Raw genomic sequence first — 27,906 nt, forward strand, 5'->3', positions numbered from 1 at the left:
CACCAATTCTGTTTTCAAATTGAGGAAAATATTAACATTAGATAAAACTTGAAATATATGAAGGCTCATGCAGAAATACTTTCTTAATTCTGCCTAGAACTTCATCAAACAGTCAAGAAACAGAATTCAGGCAGGAGTGGAGAATGGAAAAAAAAAAAAAAAGGCAAATGGCTTTTAAAGAGAGCTAAAAAAGGCATTACATTTTGTTGGAATACTCAAATGTTCAGTAGGGAAAATAAAGCCTAGCCTTTCTTTAACATTTACCATGTGAAAGACTAAACTGGGCTAAACTCAAATCCTTTCATATAATCCCTACAATGAACCTATGAAATAAACACTGTCATCCCATTTCACAGATGAGATTCAGAGTGATAAATAAGTTGCCTTAGGTTACAAAGATAAGTGGTAGATCTGTACCCAGAACTATGCCTCCTGAGGCTGATCTTTCAGGATACCTCTAGGCACTCTTCCAAGTCACCATGGCCATTCCCTTATCATACTTTGCTCATGGTATTATAATTGTCTTTTTACCCCCCACTTCCCCCTGCTTCATCGTTAGCTCTGCCAAGGCAAAGACAGCATATTACCCTTCTAGTTCCAGGAATTTAATGCGTGACATGCCTCACGGTAGAAGCTCAGTAAGTGCCCATTGAAAGACTAATATTTTCAGGAGTCACTGAAAACTAATATAGTAAAGAAAATATTGTATTGTTATGGAAACTAACTGATCTGGAAAGTGCCAATTGCTTCTATAGTTCTGTTAGATGTTCCTTTTTTCAAGGATGAACTCTTTCAGGAAAATAGGAAAGCTGATCACTATTGCATATAGGAGTTCAGAAGAGTAAGAAAAAATCCGCAAAGATCCTAAAGTGATGTGACGTGGTATCACAGTATTAGGAAAGGTTGAGGGGATGGATATTGAAAGCATAATTTAATTAAGGGTCTTTACATTTACGACAGCTCATCTTCTATGCACAGAAGCAACCTGCTTTTCATGGATAGTGAGCTCCAAGTGAAAGGAATATTCCAGGCCTTAGGTCATTTTTTAAAGGTTAAAATGCAATTAGCATAGGAAATAAAACTATTTTATATGAAAACATTATTTGGTATAATTTAATGAGGACAAATCAACTTAGACTTCAGCTCAAGGGATTCAAATTCTATCAAAGAAAAACATATCTGATTATTAGGAAGAGTTTACCAAGGGAGTTGGGAGGGGATTCTGAGTTTGCACATGCACCTTTCACAGGGACTGTCCTGACTTCTATAATCTTATCTTGCTCGATGATGCTCTGATGATAATGTGATTATATGTCCATTTTCATCTGGGTCTTTAATTGCCTTGTCTAAAAGCTACAGGGAATAACACTTCTGTACCTCCGTCCCTGTAAGCATGTTTCTGCCATTTGTCCCCCCTTCTAAATGGTGCTTGGAGCTTGAATTCTGCTGTTGCTCTCAGGAGTCTTTAGGAGTCAAAGACCTGAATGAGCAAGGGCTACCATACCGCCTGCAGTGCCCGCCTCTGCCAGCATGGACACTGCCAGTTTTTAACCCTTACAGAAGGCTGGTGAATACGGTTTTGCTCCCTGAACATAAATTTATTAGTAAAATAAAAATATTTCAGAGTGAAGAAAATATATGGAGAGTGGAGTTGTTATCAGCCATGTCAAGTTGCATGACATATTGCAATAATGCTTTTGTTGATTTTGTTGTCTTGCAATTGGTTAATATGAATCCATTTCCAATGTGTAGTAAGGTCCGCTATCCTGAATTTTGAGGTAGTTATGAAAATAATTATAAAGTAGCAACTAGACTGAAATGAATGTTAATGACCCATTTTATTTATTTGATGACATTGTAATACATTGTTTTCTGAGACTCTTCCCGGCCATCTTAAGACTCTTCGCTCCATGATTGAGATCCATACCCACTCATAGATTCACTACATGGTGCTGTGTTGTAATAGCCCATATGCTCATCAGCTCATCTCACTGGTTTATTAGATCTTTCGGAGCAGAGCTGTGTCTCGTTACCTTTTTCCTCAATACAGCATTTTGCAGACTGTGCTATAGTCAATAAGTATTTGTCAGATTCCTTTTTGTTGGAAATAGTCTTTCTCTCTTTTTTTTTTCTTACTTATTCATCTCTCACTTTCTTCAGGTCCTCTCCATCTGTCCCAAGGACATGAGAGCCGATATCTGTGTTCATCTAAACCGAAAGGTTTTTAATGAACATCCTGCTTTTCGATTGGCCAGCGATGGGTGTCTGCGAGCCTTGGCAGTAGAATTCCAAACTATTCACTGTGCTCCTGGGGACCTCATTTACCATGCTGGAGAAAGTGTGGATGCCCTCTGCTTTGTGGTGTCAGGATCCTTGGAAGTCATCCAGGATGATGAGGTGGTGGCTATTTTAGGTACTGTGAACTTTCCTAATGTAGTAGCAAACGTGTAACAGTTTTAGAGGTTTTACTTCTCAGGTTTCTTAAGAGAAATTTCCTTTGCTGGGTGACTTTGGAAATTGGGTCACTAATGAGATGATGAATCTCAGTGAAAACTAGTAATGCCATTTCAGCAAAGAACATTAGTATTGGTCATAGCTTAATGGGCTGCACGAGGGTTTGATTAAACATTCTTTGGCAACAGTGCGACAATGCCTTTTAGACGAGAGGTGATCACAGCCTAGGGTGACTGAACTTCCATGTTGGTAAGTGTGAAACTTCCATGTTGGTAAGTGTGAAAATGGCTTGTGAAATGATTGTCAGGTTAGTAACCTACAGTATTTGTCTCAGAGGGACAACAGAACCTTTGCAGATCAACACTTCCCTTTAGAGATGTATAAACTGAGGCTTTATACATCCAACAACAGCCAACCAGTTCAGTGGCTGGTTCAGCTAGTTACCTGAGAACTAGTACTGGAGTACAGATCATCTTTCCCCAAATCTTTCTGCTTGCTCGCAGTGGACCTAAGTAATGAGCAGAAAGTAATGAGGAGGTATTTGAATTTGATCTGTTATATTGAAATGATCACAATGCAAGTAAACTTAGGTTTTTAAAGCTGGTTCTACCCATCTATATTTATGAGTGAGGAAAATTATTCAGCTAGTAATAAATTTGTTCTAAAATTCAGAGACCTGATATAGTTGTGCTAATGAAAAAAGGCACTGACAGTACATGTGAGTGAAAAAAGATTTTTTAAAATTGCGTGTTTGGGGACATTTTATATTTTATCTTGGTAAAAATTGCTAAATGATATTTTAGATCATTTTCTGCTCAAATATCTGCAGCGTGAAGTCCACACAGATAAAAAAGGAAGCAATAATGAGGCCAGAGGAGAATAATTTCTTGTGTTTCTTCAAGTAAAATAAGTTAGAATCGTAGGATGTCAGCTCTCTTTTGATCACATTTTTCATGGCTTCTGCCTCATGAAAAATGAGCTCAATTTTTAAACTATTGGATTTTTTAGCTACTGAGGTCAACCTACCATAGCTTGAATGCTACTTATTCTCATAAGTAAAAGATTGATGTATTTTAGAAACTGCAAAAGCAAAATCCAGCCCCAAAATGAAGGATTGATTCAAAAAGCACAATTACCTGAAAGAGACAGAATTGAGAATTGAGAAACAATGAATTTTCCTAAGAAAATAGGTTCAATAAATTTGTAAGGGTTACAAAAATTAGTTCAAGGATGCAAATGACTGAATACAATTGTTTGTAAAACTTTCTTTAACTGTTGAGAAATAATATTGCATTTATGCATAAATTTCTTTTAGAAGCTATTTTTATTTATTTTTTTGTTTGGTTGGAAAAATGCATGCAGCTCTTAGAGTCAGCACTCTGGGTGTGTTTAATATTGCTTAGTGTGTGTTCTGCTTTGTTTCTTGGAGCATAAAGGAGTTATATAATACTTCATGAAAAGTGTACTTTTCACCAAAACAATCCTTTGTGGTAAAATGTAGCATATACACACTACAACAATTCTTGTTTGCTTAAAGAAGATGACAAAACACAAGCCCAAAACAGGTGTATTTTTTCCTACATGTTCATGTCAATGATGGGTGGGATAGCAGACATCAAATATAATAAAGCGAGTACTGTTGTGATAAATTTCCTAGACTGTGCACTCATTGTCATTTGTTTTGTCCCATTTTCTTCATTGCAGCTTCACCTTGCTAGTTTCTTTTCTAAAAAGATGGATTGAGAAAGCCTGGAGTGCAGTGCCTCTGGGCTAGGTCTGCTAAGCTGGAATCATTTGCTCAGTGAAACAGACAAAATGCATTTTCTTTTCATTTTAAAATAAAATGGTAGCTAGTTTTGCCCAATGACACAGTAAAGATGAACACAGGGCCTCTGGGTATTCATCCAGTCTCATCATATATCTGTCATATTTTATTTCTTTGAATGAATGCTTTTTGTTTATCTTCCTCAAAAATCTGAACATTTCAGAGACTTTTCATCTCTTGGTTTAATGAGTTAAATTACATACATACCTCTTTGGCAATCTTTCTTTGCTTTATTCTGTGGGTCTCTAACAAAGATTAGCTCAGCCAAAAGGCAATCAAAAGGTTTCCATTAAAAAAAAACCAATTTGCCCTGAAAGTGAACTTCCAAAGAAGAGATAAGTGCGGGGGCAGGTGTGTGGGAAGGCATGACGCTGGAGAGGCTCAAAGGGCCGCCTAGGTGCCCTAGTGCTGGCCAAAGTCACATCCTCATGGTGTCTGTGATTTGGATCATCAATGACAAAATGGTTGTGGAGGAAAAACTTTGAGAACTCTGCCTTGGTGTTGCACCTTCTACCAATCTGGCTTTATAGGAAGGCAGTCTGAGGAGATTGTGCAGAAGGAGTGTGAACTCATAGTGACTTTCTGCAGGAGACGGTGTGTGATGTCACATGTGAGAGATGTTTGCACCACATGCCCCAGGGAGTGTGTCTGCCATGGTCCAGATATGCTCTTGTGCTCATATGGCTTATAGGGTCCATCTATGAGCCTGCTAAAGCTTGTGTCTGTTGCCACCTGTGCTTCATCTAACGGGCATGGAACCTGCCAGAAGGGTCTTGCTTAATGAACCAGCTTCTTGACTTGTAGATTGTCTCACCAGCTCTGTTGTGTGACTTCACAGTGTGGTTTCCACTGGGGATGCATGTTTTCAGACTTTTCTAAGCAGGCAATACTTTCTTTTATAATTAAAAAGGATTTTTATTTTTTATTTAACACTTAAGATGTTTAAGTGGGTCAAACAGAAACAGCATCCCCTCCCCCATCTACATATACCTCAGAAAAATGGATTTGTCTAAGTTGATCTGATAGGAGAAATAAGTAGGCCTTGCTCTTTCTTACCCTGATTTATTTGCCAGTTGAAAAGTAGAAGTGAGGTCATTTTAAAATTAATTAAAATCTCTGAATCCAAAAACCAGATGCAGTTCATTCCCTTGGATCTTTGCCTCTCAACGGTCTCTTGGTAGCTCCATAATTCTTTAGTGTGTCAAAAGTGTTAAGGTGTTTAATGAATAAGTTCTGAAGCAGAACTAATTAATGGAAAGATAAAAATATAGTCAATAAATACCTTCTTTTTTAACATGGAGAGATGGCTTCAAGATGTTTTCTAAATAGGGCACATGAAGATAATTGCAGTTCATGTCTTTTTCTAAACTGAAAGAATTTCAGTTCTTACACCTCCACTTTTTTTTTCTTTGACCTTCCCACTTTTTATAAAACACAAAGAATTCCAAATTAAGTTCATGATGCATGCATAATATTGTATGTGCTTTAATATCTTCTTGCATTTTTGTTTTTACCCTATAATTACTTACTGTGAACAGATTTATTGGTATGCCTAAAATAGCCAGATTACTTTTAAGTGTCTGACAAAGTATACTGTACCTTATAGAGACTATACAAATGGCATTTCCCTACTAACTTTAGACCCATCTTCTAAAATAGTTGACTTACTACATTCACATTTTGACTTTTCTCTTTTCACTGATTATTAGAATCATATGGTTAGAATTATTAATTTAAAGCAATCTATATCTAAGACTGTTAGCTGTAACTTTAAGTTCGCAAGAGAACCATGCTTCTTTATGTAGAGTTTGAACAGAGGCTTAAATGTTGTTTTTAAGTTGGAGGGAGAAGGCATAAGACAAGAAGAAAGAGGCAGAATTTAATGAACTTAATAATACAAAATGGCTTCCCAGGTGGCAGAGTGATAAAGAATCTGCCTCCAATACAGGAGACATAAGTTCAATCCCTGGGTGAAGAAGATCCCCTGGAGTAGTAAATGGCAACCTGACTGAAGTATCCTTGCCTGGAAAACTCCATGGACTTAGGAGCCTGCTGGTCTATAGTCCATGGAGTCCATAGAGAGTTGGGCAAGACTGAGCGCACACATACAACCCAACACAGTAATATGAAAAGTGTAATTTCTATTACCTGGGTAAAGATTCCACTTTAATTAGAATCATAATTTAGAATCAGTTCATCTCTTATAAATATTTTCAGTTATCAAAGAAAACATAAATTCTTCAAAGAATTTGAAAATTTCTCTTAAAGAAAAATCCACTTCTTATTTTTATCGCCCCCCCACAAACAGAAACCTGAGATGTGATGATTAATATTCTTCTATTTTGAGAATCTGTGAAAATGTTACTTTAGTGTGTGGCTAAGATTTCTTCCCGTATGCTCGTTGAAAGTCAAGTGTTTCACACTTAAATTCTTTAGAGGGCTTTTCCCAAGCTCCAGAAAATTATTCTCTTTTGTATCCACATTTCTTTGTTTTGAAATGCTGTACTATGAACCAGGTAAGTTTGCTGTACATATTGTGATGATGATGAACTTAGTTAATTTAGACATTTTTATGAAAGTAAACCAGTTATTTGCTTTAAAAAACTCATGCCTGTCTTCTTTTAAACTTTCTAAGTAGTGAGTAAAACATTGTTTGTCTATAGCTTATATTGTACACTTTAGAGTTCCTCAGTATGTAGATTTTAAGGTAAAATATAGTCTTTATTATCTGGTAATTTAGACTTAGGGGGTTCCCAGCTGCCTCAGTAGTTAAAAAAAAAAAAAAATGGAAAAAAGTCCTCCTGACAGTGCTGGATACCTGGATTTGATCTCTGGGTTGGGAAGACATCTAGGAGAAGGAAATGGCAACTCACTCCAATATTCTTGCCTAAGAAATCCCATGAACAGAGGAACCTGGTGGGCTACAGTCCATGGGGTCACCAAGAGTTGGACACGACTTAGTGGCTAAACAACAACACAGTGTTTAGACTTAACTTCACACCCTTTCCCTGCCATCCTTCAAAATTGACCTTGTTCATTCTATTTTCTTGGTGTCTCTTTAACCTATACTTAATGTCCTTTCTATGGAGGGCCACCCAACATGGACGGGTCATGGTGGAGAGTTCTGACAAAATGAGGTCCCCTGGAGAAGGGAATGGCAAACCACTTCAGTATTCTTGCCTTGAGAACCCCATGAACAGTATGAAAAGGCAAAAAGATAGGACACTGAAAGATGAACTCCCCAGGTTGTTTGGTAGGTGCCCAATATGCTACTGGAGATCAGTGGAGAAATAACTGCAGAAAGAATGAAGAGATGGAGCCAAAGCAAAAACAACAATAACCAGGTGTGGTTGTGATTGGTGATGGAAGCAAGGTCTGATGCTGTAAAGAGCAATATTGCACAGGAACCTGGAATGTTAGGTCCATGAATCAAGGCAAATTGGAAGCGGTCAAACAGGAGATGGCAAGAGTGAATGTCAACATTTTAGGAATCAGTGAATTAAAATGAACTGGGATGGGTGAATTTAACTCAGATGACCATTATATCTACTACTGTGGGCAAGAATCCCTTAGAAGAAATGGAGTAGCCATCATAGTGAACAAAAAGTCTATAAATGCAGTACTTGGGTGCAATCTCAAAAATGACAGAATGATCTCTGTTAGTTTCCAAGGCAAACCATTCAATATCACAGTAATCCAAGTCTGTGCCCCGACCAGTAATGCTGAAGAAGCTGAAGTTGAATGGTTCTATGAAGACCTACAAGACTTTCTAGAACTAACACCCAAAAAAGATATCCTTTTCATTATAGGGGACTAGAATGCAAAAGTAGGAAGTCAAGGAACACCTGGCCTAACAGGCAAATTTGACCTTTGAGTACAGAATGAAGCAGGGCAAAGGCTAATAGAGTTTTGCCAAGAGAACACACTGGTAATAGCAAACACCCTCTTCCAACAACACAAGAGAAGGCTCTACACATGAACATCACCAGATGGTCAACACCGAAATCAGATTGATTATATTCTTTGCAGCCAAAGATGGAGAAGCTCTATACAGTCAACAAAAACAAGACCAGGAGCTGACTGTGGCTCAGATCATGAACTCCTCATTACCAAATTCAGACTCAAATTGAAGAAAGTATGGAACACCACCAGACCATTCAGGTATGACCTAAATTAAATCCCTAACAATTATACAATGGAAATGAGAAATAGATTTAAGGGACTAGAACTGATTGACAGAGTGCCTGATGAACTATGGACAGAGGCTTGTGACATTGTACAGGAGACAGGGATCAAGACCATCCCCAAAGAAATGCAAAAAAGCAAAATGGCAGTCTGAGGAGGCCTTATAAATAGCTGTGAAAAGAAGGGAAGCAAAAAGCAAAGGAAGAAAGGAAAGATATACCCATTCGAATGCAGAGTTCCAAAGAATAGCAAGGAGAGATAAGAAAGCCTTCCTCAGTGATCAGTGCAAAGAAATAGAGGAAAACAATAGAATGGGGAAGACTAGAGATCTCTTCAAGAAAATTAGAGATACCAAGGAAGCATTTCATGTAAAGATAGACTCAATAAAGGACAGAAATGGTCTGGACCTAACAGAAGCAGAAGATATTAAGAAGAGCTGGCAAGAATACACAGAACTGTACAAAAAAGATCTTCATGACCCAGATAATCATGATGGTGTGATCACTCACCTAGAGCCAGATATCCTGGAATGTGAAGTCAAGGTGGCCTTAGAAAGCATCACTTTGAACAAAGCTAATGGAAGTGATGGAATTACAGTTGAGCTATTTCAAATCCTAAAAGATGATGCTGTGAAAATGCTACACACAATATTTCAGCAAATTTGGACAATTCAGCAGTGGCCACAAGACTGAAAAAGGTCAGTTTTCATTCCAATTCCATAGAAAGACAATGCCAAAGAATGCTCAAACTACCACACAATTGTACTCATCTCACATGCTAGTAAAGGAATGCTCAAAATTCTCTAAGCCAGGCTTCAACAATACGTGACCCATGAACTTCCATATGTACAAGCTGGTTTTAGAAAAGGCAGAGGAACCAGAGATCAAATTGCCAACATCTGCTGGATCATCGAAAAACAGCATGAGAGATCCAGAAAAACATCTATTTCTGCTTTATTGGCTATGCCAAAACCTTTGACTGTGTGGATCACAACAAACTATGGAAAATTCTGAAAGAGATGGGAATACCAGATCACCTGACCTGCCTTTTGAGAAACCTATATGCAGGTCAGGAAGCAACAGTTAAAACTGGACATGGAACAACAGACTGGTTCCAAATAAGAAAAAGAGTACCTCAAGACTGTATACTGTCACTGTGCTTATTTAACTTATATGCAGAGTACATCATGAGAAATGCTGGGCTGGAGAAAGCACAAGCTGGAATCAAGATTGCTGGGAGAAATATCAGTAACCTCAGATATGCAGATGATACCACCCTTATGGCAGAAATTAGAGAAGAACTAAAAAGCTTCTAATGAAAGTGAAAGAAGAGAGTGAAAAAATTGCCTTAAAACTGGACATTCAGAAATCTAAGATCATGGCATCTTGTCCCATCACTTCATGGCAAATAGATGGAGAAACAGTGGAAACAGTGGCAGACTTTATTTTTTGGGCTCCAAAATCACTGCATCTGGTGACTGCAGTCATGAAATTAAAAGATGCTTACTCCTTGGGAGAAAAGTTATAACCAACCTAGACAGCATATTAAAAATCAGAGATGTTACTTTGCCAACAAAGGTCAGTTTTTGCAGTAGTCATGTATGGATGTGAGATTTGGACTAAGAAAGAATTGGTGCTTTTGAACTGTGGTGATGAAGAAGACTCTTGAGAGTCTCTTGGACTGCAAGGAGATCCAACCAGTCCGTGCTAAAGGAAATCAGTCCTGGGTAGTCATTGGAAGGGCTGATGTTGAAGCTGAAAGTCCACTACTTTGGCCACCTGTTGGGAAGAGGTGACTCATTTGAAAAGACCCTGATGCTGGAAAAGATTGATGGCAGGAGGAGAATGGGATGACAGAGGATGAGATGGTTCGATGGCATCACTGACTCAATGGACTTGAATTTGAGTAAACTTTGGGAGTTGGTGATGGACAGGGAGGCCTGGAGTGCTGCAGTCCCTGTGTTCGCAAAAAGTCAGACATGACTGAGCAACTGAACTGAACTGCACTGCTCTTGGAAGAAAAGCTGTGACTAACCGCAAGAGCAGATTACAAAGTAGAGACATTACTTTGCCAACAAAGGTCCATCTAGTCAAAGCAAATGGGTTTTCCAGTAGTCATGTATGGATGTGAGAGTTGGACTGTAAAGAAAGCTGTCACCGAAGAATTGATGCTTTTGAACTGTGGTGTTTGGAGAAGACTCTTGAGGGTTCTTTAGACCGCAAATTCAAAGCAGTCAATCTTAAAAGGAAATCAGTCCTGAATATTCATTGGAAAGACTGATGTTGAAGCTGAAGCTCCAATACTTTGGCCACCTGATACGAAGAACTGACTCATTTGAAAAGACCCTGACACTGGGAAAGACTGAAGGCAGGAGGAGTAGGGGACGTCAGAGGATGAGAAGGTTGTATGACATCACTGATTCAATGGGCATGAGTTTGACTCAGCTCCAGGAGTTGGTGATGGACAGGGAAGCCTGGCTTGTTGCAGTCCATGGGGTTGCAGATTCGCACATGACTGAGCGACTGAACTGAACTGAATGTCCTTTTCCATGACCACTGCTCTTAAAATTTTCGTTCTGGGTCATGGCTACCATCTGAAAGGCCTATCTATTTGCTATCTGTTGTCAACTTGAACCTCCAGTTCTATGTTATGCTGCCATCAGAATAATTTTTCTAAAATATAGAATATCTTTTTAGTCTCTTGGTTAGGATTGGCTTTTTAGCCCCTTCAGGATAAAAACATGACTTTTAGCCTGGACTGTGAGGCCTTTTAGGTTCAGGTCTGCCCTGCTTTCCAGCCTGATTTGTGCCATTCCCTATTCCTACTCTCTTTTCACCATATTGAATTACAGAAAATTTTCAGAGCACCACCTTCTCTCTTCCTGGCAAGCAATTGCATACACTGCTTCCTTGATTAAAACATCTTTTCTCCTCTTTTTGTCTAACTCTTGCTTCTTCATCTTCTTTTACCCTCTCCGTTTTTTCCCTGGTCTGGACTAAGTACCTCTAATCTGGGCTTCCATTACATGCCTATACAGGGTTCTTCATCTGTCTTTTACTTGTTTATTCTTCTACTGTGTTGTGAGTACTTGAAAGGTCTTACTCATTTTTGTCTCTCTGTCATCTGTGATAAGGTGAAGTTGCTCAGTCTTGTCCGACTTTTCGCAACCCTATGGACTGTAGCCTACCAGGCTCCTCCATCCATGAAATTTTCCAGGCAAGAGTTCTGGAGTGGGTTGCCATTTCCTTCTCCAGGGGATCTTCCTGACCCAGGGATAGAAGCCAGGTCTCCTGCATTGCAGGCAGACGCTTTACCATCTGAGCCACCAGGGAATCTGTGATAAGGACCTCTTTAATAGGTTCTCAGTAAAGGTTAAGAGACGGCAATGGCAACCCACTCCAGTACTCTTGGAAAATCCCATGGATGGAGAAGCCTGGTGGGCTGCAGTCCATGGGTTCGCTAAGAGTCAGACATGACTGAGCGACTTCACTTTCCCTTTTCACTTTCACGCATTGGAGAAGGAAATGGCAACCCACTCCAGTGTTCTTGCCTGGAGAATCCCAGGGACAGGGGAGCCTGGCAGGCTGCCAGTCTATGGGGTCGCACAGAGTCAGACATGACTGAAGTGACTTAGCAGCAGCAGCAGCAGCAGTAAGGGTTCAATGAGCCAAATTATTCAGCACTTTGTTTTGCCATTAAGTTGTTTTTACAGCTGTTTTAGTTCTTGTGTTGTATTCTGTTGCCATTTTCTTTGTTTTATCTTGAGATACTGACTACCCTCTGTTTGTCTTTCATCTATGTGGTTTTTGTAAAATGTGTTTCTCTAGGATCCTAGCTTTGGCATAGATCTAATACAAACTGAGAAAACACTTCCCTACTGTTAGTTGGGCAATTTGAACATGGAGAATAAGAAGGGATAAATGCTAAATATCTCAGGCCACTAAAAACTCTTTACGAAAACACCGTTTCCTTGTTCTCCATTAGCAACTCCCAGTATCAAGAAAGAATTGAACTTACATTCTGGTTGTTTGCCATGATAGAAAATTTTTTTTCTTTGGAAGGGAATTTGGCTTTAATTCATGAAATTGCCATTACTTTTACCATTAACTGGAATGGATAGATATACAAATTAGTATTATTTATTGGAATATCAATGCTTTAGGGTTAAAAGGGACTTATAGAAAGAAACATCTTATCTCTAGTTAGTAATTGAGCATGCCCATGCTTAAGTACAATTTAAACACCTAGATATGTTTGGATTTTAAGATTTCCTATCACAACTTTTAAAGTATATTTTTGAGAAATACAGTCTAGACCCCTAGACTCCTTTGAAAATCTGGTTTAAATACGAATAGTTGTTAAATATTCACTATCTTATAAATATTATTACATCAAATTCTCTAATTTATCTGTGAAAAAAGTGTTTAGTATAGTCATCTTGTTAGTTGCTCAGTTGTGTCTGATTCTTTGTGACCCCCATACACGTAGCCCACCAGGCACTTCTGTCCATGGCATTCTCCAGGGAAGAATATTGGAGTAAGTTGCCATTCCCTTCTCCAGGGAGCCTTCCTGACCCAGGTATCGAACCAAGGTCATCTCCTGCATTGCAGGCAGATTCTTTACCGTCTGAGCCCTAGGGAATTCATCTTACAGATGAAGAAGCCAGTGCTCTGCAGTGTCAGTGAGTCACCCTAGGTCACGCCTAGAAAATGAATGGTGGGTGTAGGATTTGAACCCAGATTTGTCTGACTCCATGTCCATTCTCTTAACCATCACATTTCAAATGTGATGCTTTCTTTACCAGGAATTTTAAAATAGAATTTGAAATTTTGGTTTAATCTTGAGTGCTGAATATTAACTTTACCGCTTTGTTCCCTTTTACTAAAAATATTTTTTTCTGGGACTTCTCTCAAGGTCCAGTGGTTAAGATTCTTCTCTTCCATTCAGGGGCCATGGGTTTGATCCATTGTTGAGGAACTAAGATCCCACATGCCACACAGCCAAAAATAAGCTTTTCTTCTAACAACACTATTAAATACCATACCAGTAATTAACACAAAATCGTAAATTAACTATTTACAATTAAACAAATCAATTAATAAATTAAATAAATTAAATTTATTAATAATTTAATTGATAAATTAAATAAATCAATTGCTTAATTGTGAATCAATAAAAAATAAATCATATCTTAAAAAAAAGTACCATAAAAAGTAAAGTGTAAAAGGGCTTCCCTGGTGGCTCAAAGGGTAAAGTGTCTGCCTGCAATGCAGGAGACCTGGGTTCTATCTCTGGGTTAGGAAGATCCCCTGTAGAAGGAGATGGCAACCCACTCCAGTATTCTTGCCTGGAGAATCCCATGGACGGAGGAACCTGGTAGGCTATATATAGTCCATGGCGTCACAAAGAGTCGGACACAACTGAGTGACTCCGCTTTACAGATTTTTTTTTTTTTTTTTACCCAAGTGTAAGATGGTTAATCAGCTACTAAATGTCTATAGATATGGCCCTGCTCCAAGTGACTAGTTTACCCCATAAAGGTGTTTAGGTCTGGGGAGAACTGACATGAGCCCTCAGAACATAAGATGAGGATATTAAGTTCTGTCTTTCATGTGGGTATTGGAAAATTTCAGAGTCCATCTGGTTGGTGGGTATGAATGTGGTGGATGCATCACGACTGCAAGAATGGCTACAAATCCTTTCAGTTTCTTCCATGAAGACGTGGAGTCTATTTTTCCACTCCTTGAGTTTGTACTGGTCTTGTGACTTGTCTCAGTTCCTATGCTTAATCCTCCACTCTTCCCTTAACTGCTAACAGTTCCTGGACAGAGTTGGAAGGCTTGTCTTGCCTTTCTCATTGCTCTTCTGTTTTTCTGAAGCCATGGCATCCATGTTTAGAAAGCTTCATCTTTATTTTTCTAGATTTCTTATACCTACCTACATACCAGTGTCTTGCTCCCACTATGCCTCTCTACTCTGCCTTCCCTTAGTCAAGCCCATTATTTCATATTTTCTCAAAAAGTATCAAGTGTGCTTTAGCCTTTAAGAAATTGAAAGTTTAACTAATTACAAGTTTAATAAGTTGGTTTTGTTTTGTCACTGAGAAGATCGAAGCTAGTAAATTGTAGGTGTTGGTTGACTTGCTCTGTGAATGCCATTGAGAAGTCAGGCTTCTTTTGGTATAGGGAGGTGGAGGTGTTACTGAGTAGGTGCACATCAAAACTACTAGAATTTTTTAATTTGTAAACTAAAAAACAGGTTCATAAAGTATAACAATATAAACATATAACCTAATGAAGCTCTGTAGTTCAAAGATCCTGTGACTGTCTCACAGGTCAAGTGAAAGACCTTGTACAATCTCCATCCACCTGGGAGAAGTTACACCTTGTGATCTATTCTAAACACCAAGTTTAATTCACCTACTTCTGAATTTGATCTATCATTTAAATCTACAAGTTCCTCCTTTACCCCTTTCTTTTCTTTATAATTATTTGCTGAAGACCCTGAGCCCTTTGTCCTGCAGAGTTCCCACAGTCTGGACTCTGCTGATTGCATCCTGACTGTCATTTAGCAGGTTTCTCCATCCTCTCTATTTCCTGTCAACTAGCAGCTGGATCCAGAGCCCTCATCAGACTCAGGTTCAATCCCTTTGCAAGATTATAAGTGGGTCTGTGTTCCTTCATCAGATGACACGTATATTTGTCTTTAGCTGTATTTCTGTTTTGTTAGCAACTGTCACGGAGAAGGCAATGGCACCCTACTCCAGTACTCTTGCCTGGAAAATCCCATGGACGGAGGAGCCTGGAAGGCTGCAGTCCATGGGGTCGCTGAGGGTTGGACACGACTGAGCGACTTCACTTTCACTTTTCACTTTGATGCATTAGAGAAGGAAATGGCAACCCACTCCAGTGTTCTTGCCTGGAGAATCCCAGGGATGGGGGAGCTGGTGGGCTGCCGTCCATGGGGTCGCACAGAGTCGGACATGACTGAAGTGACTTAGCAGCAGCAGCAGCAACTGTCAATACTCAGTGCCTAGCTCCATTAACTCATTGGGAGTTGCAAAAGGGAATTATTCTAGTTTATATTTTTGTTTTTGATTGGAATGCTTTTATAGAGAGTCACCTCTCAACTACTATTAGGTTACCCAGTATGCAGTTCACAGGAGAAGGAAATGGCAATCCACTCCAGTATTCTTGCCTGGAGAATCCTAGGGACAGAGGAGGCTGGTGGGCTGCCGTCTATGGCAGAGTCAGACACGACTGAAGCAACTTAGCAGCCGCATGCAGTTCACATAGGAGTGACTGCACATATACTTTATACTTTTCCATTATTTACCAGCTTTTAAGATAGCCAGTTGGTTTCTTGTCCTTTAAGGGTACCTAGATAGTTCCTTAAAAATATCTTTATGGACTAATGAATTTAAACAAATGAATTTTAGTGCATTACAATTTTGACCACTATTGAAATGCCAGTGTCCTGTCTTTGCCAAGTTAGAGCCCCTTCAAGTTGGCTCCTATGTCTTTTTGATACAGTAGTCTTTGATGACTTCATTGCTACGCAGTATGAGCAGATCCTCATCTTGTATAAATCTGCCTCACACCTGATGCGTTTCTCCAAGAAGCCTGAATTCATTTTTTGTGAAATTTATTTCACAGTTTTGGTCCTACAGATATTCACAGCTACTGAGTCAGTCATTGTTTCTTGGTCCATTTAATAAATAAAATGAGGAGAAAGACATATCTGTGTCTGTGTCTCTGTATATATGTGTATATACACCCATATATATAGATAGATAAATAAAAATAAAATTTCTAATGAATTAATACAGATTATATTTAGCTAAAATTCAGTATAGTAGGGCTTTATTTATTCACTTCTGTATTACATCTTCAACTACTTCTTCCATATTAAGAATGCTGGGGATGATCAAATTAAAGTATTGCATAAATGCTCAGTTGCTTTATGTGACATTACAAATATAGCAACCTCAGAATAACATACTAATACCATTACCACCAGTATAATTACTGAAAATACATATAAAGATTTTTGCATATGCTTGTTTTCCCATTCTTCCCCACCCGTCATTATTTTTAGCAGCTGTACTAGCTCTATATTTTCAGAGCCTATAGCATAGCATACTGTACCCTTTCCCTTTAACCTTTGTTTAGTCTTAATTCTGCAAGTAACTATATAGTTAGGGCTACCACTAGTCTGTATCAGTGTCTCTCTAGGTAATTTAGTTGTCTAAAGGATATTCACTAATCTTGGGAAAAATCCATGGGAGCAAAATCCCTGAGTTCTTGAAAATCAGTTTTGCTGGGTATGGAATTCTTGGTTCATATTTCTTCCTAGACTATTTTAAATATGTTACTCCCTCGATCTCACTCGAATCAATAGACAAATCATGGAGCTTTTGTTTTCTACTATCATGTCCTCTATATCTTTCTTTCCCCTTTAATCTTGTCACTGTCTTAACTTGTGATGAGTGGTTGTGAGGCAAGGTGAAGTCACATGTCTGTAATCTCTGAAATATCATATGGTTGTCTCTCAGTGATGTAACAGTACTTCCTTTGACACGCTTCATACCATCACTAAAGCACTGAATAGGCCATGACTGTCTTTACTTGAAACAGTTCTGGTGGTTCTGTCTTTCGAACAGGGTGAAGCAGACTGTTGCACAGCACTAAAGTTTCTCCCTCTTGGATGCTCTTTTTTCCCTCTAGACGTGGCCTTCTCTCTACATCCCATAGGGTTCTAGTATTGGGGTAACACTGCTCATCATGCCCTGGGCAAATCATGTTCATGCTGCTCTTGCACAAAAAAAAATACTGCTCTTCTCTCAAAGACTCCACTGTGATTAAACTCACACACTATTTTACTTGTGAGGTCTTAATGAAACTCCCTTGAATTAAAAATAAACATTTTCTCTTATGTACTTTGTCATTCCTGATTCTACAGTACTTATATTTTTTGGACATGTCTCTTGTATTATATACTTAAAAATTCTTGAGAGCAGGATTTCTATTTTCTGCATGTCTTTTCCCCCACAGTATAAAACGCATTTTCTAGCTTAAGTGTAGTGCTAGAGTTAGGGTTAGGATGCTGGCTGCATTCGTTGAATGGGGTGAAGTGGACAGCCATCATTTCTCCCATTTGACAGATGTGAAAGTAGTATGAAATTATAATAAGTCTCAACTCTGAATGCTTTCTTTGAAAGAGAAAATAGAATTTTAAGACTCAACTACTTTTTAATTTAGTCTCTTTCTTAGACTTAAAAAAAATAATATGCTACTAACTTTCTTGATTTGGACACAGGTTCAGATTTCTGTATATAACCAATTTGTTCTTAATACTAATAGTGCCAAATTCAGGATTTTCAGCCTGCTTATTACCACATCTTCTACCTTCGCAAAGGTAGCTGCCATTGTCCTTCACTTATTCATCAGAATACTTTCTGTTTTTATACATCCACTTAATGAGAACTATTTAGCTCATTCTTTGTGCATGTCAATAAAAATTCGTAAGCTAAATCAGTAATTTTTTAGGTAGATAAGAATTATTTGCTTCTCTCAAGGTGTCAGATTTGCATCTGTTATAGTTTTTCAACAAGATGACTTTGAAGATCAATCACTAAAGACTGGCAGGCATCAGTTCTAAATGTTTTAAAAACTCCATTCTAACACACCTATATAATCTCTAAGTTTTAGTGCTCATCATTTTCTTTTCCTTCAAAATATTACTTTATGACATTTGCTGTTTATAAAGTCAAAGTCAATTTAAAATCACACAATTTAAGAACTCTTAGCTTTGTTAATTTATAAATGAATTTTTGTGCATATGAATTCACAATAAAGTTTATGAGCCGACTACAACCATCTGTTATAGTGAAGGGCTGACTAATAAAAGTAAATAGGTGAATTAAGTCCATTCTATAGAAGAATTGTTAAATAGAGCTATCACTGTATCACATATAGTCACAGAAAACTACCTAAGTAAGCCTCAAGCACTCTATTTTTAGGAATTCATTGGCTATAGTGGATCGCTGTACTCATTGATGAATAACTGAGATAATTTTTATGAATTCATTTTATCTATATCATCAACTCATCAAATGATGTGTTTCACATTAAAATAAAAACACTGTAAAATCAGCACATCAGGGGACTGGCGTACTATGATCTGTATTACTCCTTTAAGTATGTTGCAACTATTTGTCTTTATTTTGTCTTAAATTTTCCAGTTTTTTGCTGTATAAATTGTTAACATTTTCTTCTATTTTACAATCCAGTTTCCTGTGGTTTGGAAGTGAAATGATTCATAAGACTTGATGCAAAGAACTGAGAAAATATAAATAGACCAAACAACAACTTTCATGTAGAGTGTGAGCTTTTCTACTAATTTTAGCACTTTGGGAGAAGGTTAGTTTTCTCAAACTCTAAAATGTTTATAGGTGAAACTATTTGCACCCAGAGGGAGCTGACCTAAAAACTAATATCAAATATTCTATAGTTAAGAGGATGAACAGGATTTCCCAGTTCTAAAAGTGTACAAAGCCTTTGTGATGAAAAAAAGGGCTTTTTTCTATTCTGACAGTCCATACATAACCCTGTGTCTTCACTGCTGTGATTCCTGCATGTTACTCAGCATAAATGTGCATAATATTTCCTGAGGAACATTAGTCAGGTTGTAAATTTGTTAGTTGAGTTATGTGACAACCATCTTCCCACAAGTGCCTTAAAAGTTGTGAATTAAGTGACTATTAGGTGATATGGAAAACTGGATAAAGAAAAATAGTTTGATTAATGTCTGATTGATATATTGTGTATCCTAATGGAAATTCTGTATTATAAAACAATCAGTATTGCTTATATGTAACACGAGTTCTCATGTTTGGAGCAGGATAATCCATATTTATCAATTTTGCTATGCTTCTCTAGACATTTTTTAGGGAGAGGAGCAGAGGCTAATTTTACTGTGGTTGAGTCAGTTAACTTCCCGTGTTACTTTTCAGCCTCATAGACTTTTTATTTCCCCATGATACTAAAAAAGATAAAGAATTTAAATTTTAAAATGTTGATAGAAATATGGTGAGAATTTTAATTTCATCAATTTAGGTAAAATAAAACATATAACAGACATTTGAATGCCTCCACAATTTAAAATGATCTATAGTGGCAAAGGGAAATTTATGTATATATTGCGTATCTTTTATCTATTGATGATACACTTATTTATTAATGGATATTTATTTACTGTTCTGCAGATATGTGTACCTACTTTATTAATTCAGTCCCACTAAAAACTATAAGGAAAAACATCTGTGAACAAAATTTGTTATTTTTAAATAAAAAATTCATTAGAAAATATGTATAAAACAAAAAGTAGAGAGAAAGCAAACAATAAACACATCACTTGAAACCAATTTCTGAAATAGTTATATGCATTTTCTTTTGTCTTATATCCCTTTTGATTTTTGACACAATTTATTATCAATTGATAAATAATAGTAACCTATAATATACCATATAGACTAACATAGAATAATAAAACATAATAATTTTGTGTTCATCAAGATTACTCTTCTATAAGAAATTAAGGAATAGTAGATGATTTATTGGAGGATAATTGCTTTACAATGTTTTGTTGTTTTTGCTGTGTAACATCAAGAATCAGTCATAACTCTATATTTATATCTCCTCCCGCTTGGACCTCCCTCCCACCCCACCCTTCTTCCTCCTCTCTAAGTTGTCACAGAGTGCCAGGCTGGACTCCCTCTGTTACACAGCAGCTTCCCACCAGCTAGCTATTTTCACACATGGTAGTATGTATATGTCAATGCTACTTTCTCAATTCATTCTACCCTTTCCTTCCCCCTCTGTGTCCACAAGTCTGTCCTCTATATCTGTTTCTCTATTCCTTCTTCCCTGCAAATAGTTTCATGAGTACTATTTTTCTACACTCCATATATATGCTTTAATATATTCTATTTATTTTTATCTTTCTGTCTTATTTTACTCTGTATAACAGGATCTAGGTTTATCTGTAAACCTCACTACAACTGACTAAAATTTGTTCCTTTTTATGGCTGAGTAATATTCCATTGTATATATGTACCATACTTCTTTTATTCATTCATCTGTTGATAGACATCTAGGTTGCTTCTATGTCCTGATTATTGTAAGCAGTGCTGCAATGAACATTGTGGTACATGTGTCTTTTTTTTTTTTTAGTTTTTTATTTTTTTAATTTTAAAATCTTTAATTCTTACATGAGTTCCCAAACATGAACCCCCCCTCCCACCTCCCTCCCCATAACATCTCTGTGGGTCATCCCCATGCACCAGCCCCAAGCATGCTGTATCCTGCGTCAGACATAGATTGGCGATTCAATTCTTACATGATAGTATACATGTTAGAATGCCATTCTCCCAAATCATCCCACCCTCTCCCTCTCCCTCTGAGTCCAAAAGTCCATTATACACATCTGTGTCTTTTTTCCTGTCTTGCATACAGGGTCGTCATTGCCATCTTTCTAAATTCCATATATATGTGTTAGTATACTGTATTGGTGTTTTTCTTTCTGGGTTACTTCACTCTGTATAATCGGTTCCAGTTTCATCCATCTCATCAGAACTGATTCAAATGAATTCTTTTTAATGGCTGAGTAATACTCCATTGTGTATATGTACCACAGCTTTCTTATCCATTCATCTGCTGATGGACATCTAGGTTGTTTCCATGTCCTGGCTATTATAAACAGTGCTGCGATGAACATTGGAGTACATGTGTCTCTTTCAATTCTGGTTTCCTTGGTGTGTATGCCCAGAAGTGGGATTGCTGGGTCATACAGTAGTTCTATTTGCAATTTTTAAAGGAATCTCCACACTGTTCTCCATAGTGGCTGTACTAGTTGCATTCCCACCAACAGTGTAGGAGGGTTCCCTTTTCTCCACACCCTCTCCAAAAACCATATGATTATCTCAATAGATGCAGAGAAGGCCTTTGACAAAATTCAACATCCATTTATGATAAAAACTCTCCAGAAAGCAGGAATAGAAGGAACATACCTCAACATAATAAAAGCTATATATGACAAACCCACAGCAAACATTATCCTCAATGGTGAAAAATTGAAAGCATTTCCCCTAAAGTCAGGAACAAGACAAGGGTGTCCACTTTCACCGCTACTATTCAACATAGTTCTGGAAGTTTTGGCCACAGCAATCAGAGCAGAAAAAGAAATAAAAGGAATCCAAATTGGAAAAGAAGTAAAACTCTCACTGTTTGCAGATGACATGATCCTCTACATGGAAAACCCTAAAGACTCCACCAGAAAATTACTAGAGCTAATCAATGAATATAGTAAAGTTGCAGGATATAAAATCAACACACAGAAATCCCTTGCATTCCTATACACTAATAATGAGAAAGTAGAAAAAGAAATTAAGGAAACAATTCCATTCACCATTGCAATGAAAAGAATAAAATACTTAGGAATATATCTACCTAAAGAAACTAAAGACCTATATATAGAAAACTATAAAACACTGATGAAAGAAATCAAAGAGGACACTAATAGATGGAGAAATATACCATGTTCATGGATCGGAAGAATCAATATAGTGAAAATGAGTATGCTACCCAAAGCAATTTACAAATTCAATGCAATCCCTATCAAGCTACCAGCCATATTTTTCACAGAACTAGAACAAATAGTTTCAAGACTTGTATGGAAATACAAAAAACCTCGAATTGCCAAAGCAATCTTGAGAAATAAGAATGGAACTGGAGGAATCAACCTGACTGACTTCAGGCTCTACTACAAAGCCACAGTCATCAAAACAGTATGGTACTGGCACAAAGACAGACATGTAGATCAATGGAACAAAATAGAAAGCCCAGAGACAAATCCACACACATATGGACACCTTATCTTTGACAAAGGAGGCAAGAATATACAATGGAGTAAAGACAATCTCTTTAACAAGTGGTGCTGGGAAAACTGGTCAACCACTTGTAAAAGAATGAAACGTATCTTTTTGAATTGCTATTTTTCTCAGCATATACACCCAGCATATATCTCAGCAGTTGGGATGCCTGGGTCATATGGTAGTTTTAGTCCTAGTCTTTTGAGGAATCTCCATTCTGTTCTCCAGAACGGCTTTATTTACATTCCGCTAACAGTGCAAGAGGGTTTCCTTTCCTCCACGTCCTCTTTAGAATTTATTGTTTGTAGATTTTCTTGATGATGGCCATTATGACTGGCATGATGTGTATCTCACTGTAGTTTTGATTTACATTTCTCTAATAATGACTTTGGCCATCTGATGCAAAGAGCTGACTCATTTGAAAAGACCCTGATGCTGGGAAAGATTGAGGGCAGGAGGAGAAGGGACAACAGAGGATGAGATGGCTGGATTGGATCACTGACTCAATGGACATGGGTTTGGGTGGACTCAGAGTTGGTGATGGACAGGGAGGCCTGGTGTGCTGCAGTTCATGGGGTCGCAGAGTCAGACATGACTGAGTGACTGAACTGAACTGAATAATGAGTGATGTTGAGATCTTTTCATGTTTTTATTGGCCATCTGTATGTCTTCTTTGGAGAAGTGTCTGAGAAAATTCTATTAAATTTTCAGTTTCATTTTTGTGTACTTTACTATAGCTGTAACCGTAATTGTATCTTTATTTTTTGCTTAACATTATGAGATCTACATTTTTGCATGGAATTTCTGAAACTAGTTTGAATTCTCATGAATTAATATATACATAGCTATAGATTTCTGTTGTATTTGGATTTTTTAATTTATTTATTTTTGCCAATCTGAGGTTATAGTTAATAGCACTTCAGTGAATATTATATGCGTTTGTTTTAAATCTTTTGATTGAGTCCCAGAAGCAAAATTACTGAGTCAAAGACACTAATAATTATTGTTGTTGCTATACATGAAAATCAAATAGTTGAAAAGTAATGAGTATTTATAAATAGGTCAGAGCTTGTAATATAAGTGATAGCTTGAGAAAACGTTTCAGAAATGACTGAGAAAGAAATGTAACCATTTGTCTCTCTTCAATGTAAAACCCAGTATAGAAAGAGTAACAGTGGCAATAGGGGGAAAGGAATCACAATAGTGGCTCAAAGCAGCCCTTTAAAAGTTCTGTTATTTCCATAACACCGGGGACTATAATAATATAATAGTTGATTTCTTCTGGTTAAAAAATAGCACATGTAAATTAAAAGATGTAGTAAAACTGATCCATTATCTTGATGTGAAGAGCAAACTCTTTTCCTGATGCTGGAAAAGATCAAGGGCAAGATGAAATGGGAGCCACAGAGAATGAGATGGTTGGATGACATCACTGACTCGATGGACATTAGTCTGAGTAAACTTAGGCAAATAGTAAAGGACAGGGAAGCCTGGCTTGCTGCAGTTCATGGGGTCACAAAGAGTGTGACACAACTTTGCGACTGAACAACAACAATTATCCTTTTACAAGAAAACCTACTATTTGATACATTTGCTTTGTGTGTGTTTCTGGGAAGAAGAAGGTGCCTAACCAGTCCATTCTGAAGGAGATCAGCCCTGGGATTTCCTTGGAAGGAATGATACTGAAGCTGAAACTCCAGTACTTTGGCCACCTCATGCAAAGAGTTGACTCATTGGAAAAGACTTTGATGCTGGGAGGGATTGGGGGCAGGAGGAGAAGGGGCCGACAGAGGATGAGATGGCTGGATGGCATCACTGACTCAATGGACGTGAATCTGAGTGAACTCCGGGAGTTGGTCATGGAGAGGGAGGCCTGGCATGCTGCGATTCATGGGGTTGCAAAGGGTTGGACACGACTGGCTGACTGAACTGAACTGAACTGAACATGAGGTTATACTATATGTATGATTTAATATTCTGCTTTTATTATTTCACATAATGTGAACATTTCTCTGTCGTTTTTATGAGACTGTCACACTGACTCCTGTGCTGAGGCAAATTTGCTGTCACTTTAAAAAATTATGATGTTTAGTGGCTGCATGATATTCCATCAGTTATTTATTTATTTTTACTCACATTTATATTGTTTCTACCCTTTCTGGCAATTATAAATATCACTTCAGTGAACTCGGTACTTCAGATAATGCAATTGAAATAAATACCTGTAATTGGAATTGCTAGTTTAAAGAAAATGGAGCTCTAAAATTCATCTGTGTTGAGGGGAGGTAGGGTTTATCTTTTAAATTTCTATGGTTAAAGTCTCCCTGGATTGTTTTGATGCTGTATCACTCCAGACATCTTATTTGGCTCTCAGGTCCCTAATCCTTCCTTGAACAAATATGTGACTGTCATACAGTTAAGCTGTTCATCAGCAGCTTAAAAGGTCATCATCACTAACTAAAAAGGAAATGTTGGGAGAATCTGGAAACAAATGAGATTGCTCAATATTTATTAAGTATCTATCACGGTTGTTTTATGATGATCATTTGATCACATAGTGGTTTTAACTACCCCCTCAGTGATATATGTGTTTTCTCTCTCCATCCCAGAGTGGCTCTTGGTTCTATAAGGATTTCCAAACTTTCTGTGTAGGGTAGGCAAAGAATCCATAATCTCACTTAACCTCAGCCTCTCTTTCTGTCTCTTTTTCTCTCATTTATCTGGTTGCATGCTATCTTTTCTCTGTTGGTCTGATGCCTGACGTGTTATAAGGCATCTTTCTTCTTCCTTAGTTCCTGTCAGTTCTGACTTTAATCTTCATGATGAGAGTGTTTTAATCTTCACTTTAATCTTCACTTATCTCTGTGGTTAGAGTACATAAAAAATAAATCTTTGAAAGAGTGACTGTAGAAAGATATTTTTTTCCCTCCTGGATATATTCCCCATCTTTTTCACTTTAAAACCTTCTCTTTCCTGCAGAAGAATGGAGAACACAGTTGATGGCCCTTCACAAGCCAGGGACACGTATGGAACTGCCTCAGCAGAAAAACCTTTTAGCACTTACTCTGAAGCTTCCTCATTTCCCTGTGTTTGGGCAACTAAGTACTCTTGACTCAGGATGGTGAACTGTTGATTTCAGATCACCAGTGGGTGTTGCTCTGAAGTAAATAGTTGATTTCTGTGTTCTATTATTTTAACATCCACATTTGACTACAGTACAGCACTCTTTATGGAACTGTTTATGGCATAGCAAATCTGGGCCTCTGTGTTTTACCCAGCTTAGTTTCTTTGGTTCTGTAATTGTGAACTAGAGCTCTCTCCAGGGGCTCTGAAGCTGTGCATGAGATTTAGTTCTGTGAAGAGGGAAAGGCATCCTTGGAGAATCAGTTTTGGTGAGCTTTTGTTTGCCTCCAGCACAAGCCCTAGGTGCTGAATAATTTATGTTTAATATATGTCGAGTCAGTTCTAGATTTATAAAGCTATAACAGGAGGTTCTTACATATTGCATTTTACTGTCATTTCTACCAGAAGGAGCAGAAGAAAAGATGAAACTGAGAAGTCACCTTTGCTCCTTTTAGTCAGAATGGGAAAAGTTAAGGTGGCAGAAGGTAATAAAACTATTTCTTAAAATGAGGTTCTCGGCTTCTCTGTTGGATTTCGTTTATTCATGTCACTCTAGATTTCCATCAAAGACTGAATTTAGGATGATGTTACTTTACATATTATATGAAAGTGTTGTGCACTGTTATATGTACATATGTGGTGTTCCATACTTAGACTTTAAATTATGTTCAATGATCAGTAACATATGAAACTGAATTTGAAAAAAGAACATGACTAGGATAAAAAAAAAACGAGTGTAGATACTTGAATGTATGAATCTTAACTATTTTCCAGGGAAAGGAGATGTGTTTGGAGACATCTTCTGGAAGGAAACTACCCTTGCTCACGCATGTGCCAATGTCCGAGCGCTGACATACTGTGACCTCCACATCATCAAGCGAGAAGCCTTGCTTAAAGTCCTGGACTTTTATACAGCTTTTGCAAACTCGTTCTCAAGGAATCTCACTCTTACTTGCAATCTAAGAAAACGGGTAAGTTGTCTGGATCCATTTCCACTTACTAGCCTCTAGCGGGTTAATACGTTATATTCTATTAGTTAAAGAGTGGTATAGTGATTTTATTTTGTAGTAGTACATTCCCATCAATGTAAAGTGACATAATTTTCCCCCTTTCTTTTTATTTTGCTTACTTTTTAAAGGAGTGATAAAAACCCTGAATACATGGATAAAGGTTTGAATATCTATTATTTAAATGTAAAATGAAAAATGGACCTGAGGAGGAACAAACTGTTCTATAATATAATTAGTTAATTCCTGGGGTTTATAATACTGCTGTAAAATTAATATCAGTGTCTCTTACTTTATTATGTGAGTCTTTTAAAGCTTCTAAGTTTAATCAAACTGGTTGCCTACTTTATATTCCTGACTCTCTTTATGCCCTCCCTCTCATTTAATAATCAATTCATAAAGCTCATTTCCCATTAATTCTTTCAAAGTACCCTATCTCAAAAAATAATAAGCCATACTGACATATCCTACAAATAGATACAGGAATCCTTTACTTTGTGTGGCAGCTGCAAATTTAATCTTCTTGCTGTTTTCTTTTTTATTGATGAGTGTGGCACAAATTTAATTTGCATAAAGAATTCTTCTAGCTTTGATTTATAGGTCATTGGACATTGGTGAGGGCTCTTTTATTGCCAAGACTGAAATAGACGTTTGGATAACTGCACTTAAGGAATTTCATCTAAGATGATTGCCTGTCTGCAGTGAAGTATTTTGAAATAACAGCCTTCCCTTCCACCAACCCCTTAAATAGAACCTTCCTGCTAGTTAACATAGAGAAAAAAAATCAATCCAAGTGGCAAATTAACATCTATACTGCATCAACATAGAAATGAGCATAAGCAAATCAATACAATTCTCTACTCAGGGTTCTAAGAGGGGATAAGACTGCAGGAGTCCTATTCATACTAGTGTCACAACACTTGATTTATATTTGAAAAGCAGTTTCAGTTTATATTTTGTTAACAAATAGTTATTGAGCATCCACAACCTGAAAGACAAAATGTAAAGAGCTACAGAGAACATGAGGCCTGAATAACACAGTCTTTACGCTCAAGGAGCTGACAGGCGAGTGTGAATGTTATGTGAAATGCAAATATGTGAAACATCTCTTTGTACAAGTAATTGGGATTTAAGGTAATGATAAACCTGGGAGACTGGTGCCAAATATGAACTAAACAGAGCACCTGCTCCTTCATTGGGGAGATCGGAGTCCTGTCTATTATTACACAGAAATACGTCTCTTCACTCTGTGCTCTACCTTTTCCAGTGACAAATTCCTCTTCTACAAGGCTGCCTGGTGGATATTTGAAACTCATATCTTATTAAATCTTCCCGATATACATTTTGCCAGTTTTAGAATCTTCCCACATACTACAAACTTA

The 27,906-nt window shown here is 37.5% G+C and overlaps 1 protein-coding gene across 1 annotated transcript in view; it reads left to right on the forward strand.

Moving 5' to 3' along the window:
• KCNH5 (potassium voltage-gated channel subfamily H member 5) overlaps positions 1-26,661 on the forward strand; it is a 302,879-nt gene extending 276,218 nt beyond the window's left edge. Inside the window, exons 9-11 of the mRNA XM_018053761.1 lie at positions 2,161-2,413; positions 26,292-26,488; positions 26,656-26,661. Of these exons, the coding sequence (XP_017909250.1) occupies positions 2,161-2,413; positions 26,292-26,488; positions 26,656-26,661 (456 nt within the window). The remainder of the gene's footprint in view (positions 1-2,160; positions 2,414-26,291; positions 26,489-26,655) is intronic.

Source organism: Capra hircus, chromosome 10 (genome assembly GCF_001704415.2).
Source record: "Capra hircus breed San Clemente chromosome 10, ASM170441v1, whole genome shotgun sequence".
NCBI lineage: Eukaryota > Metazoa > Chordata > Mammalia > Artiodactyla > Bovidae > Capra > Capra hircus.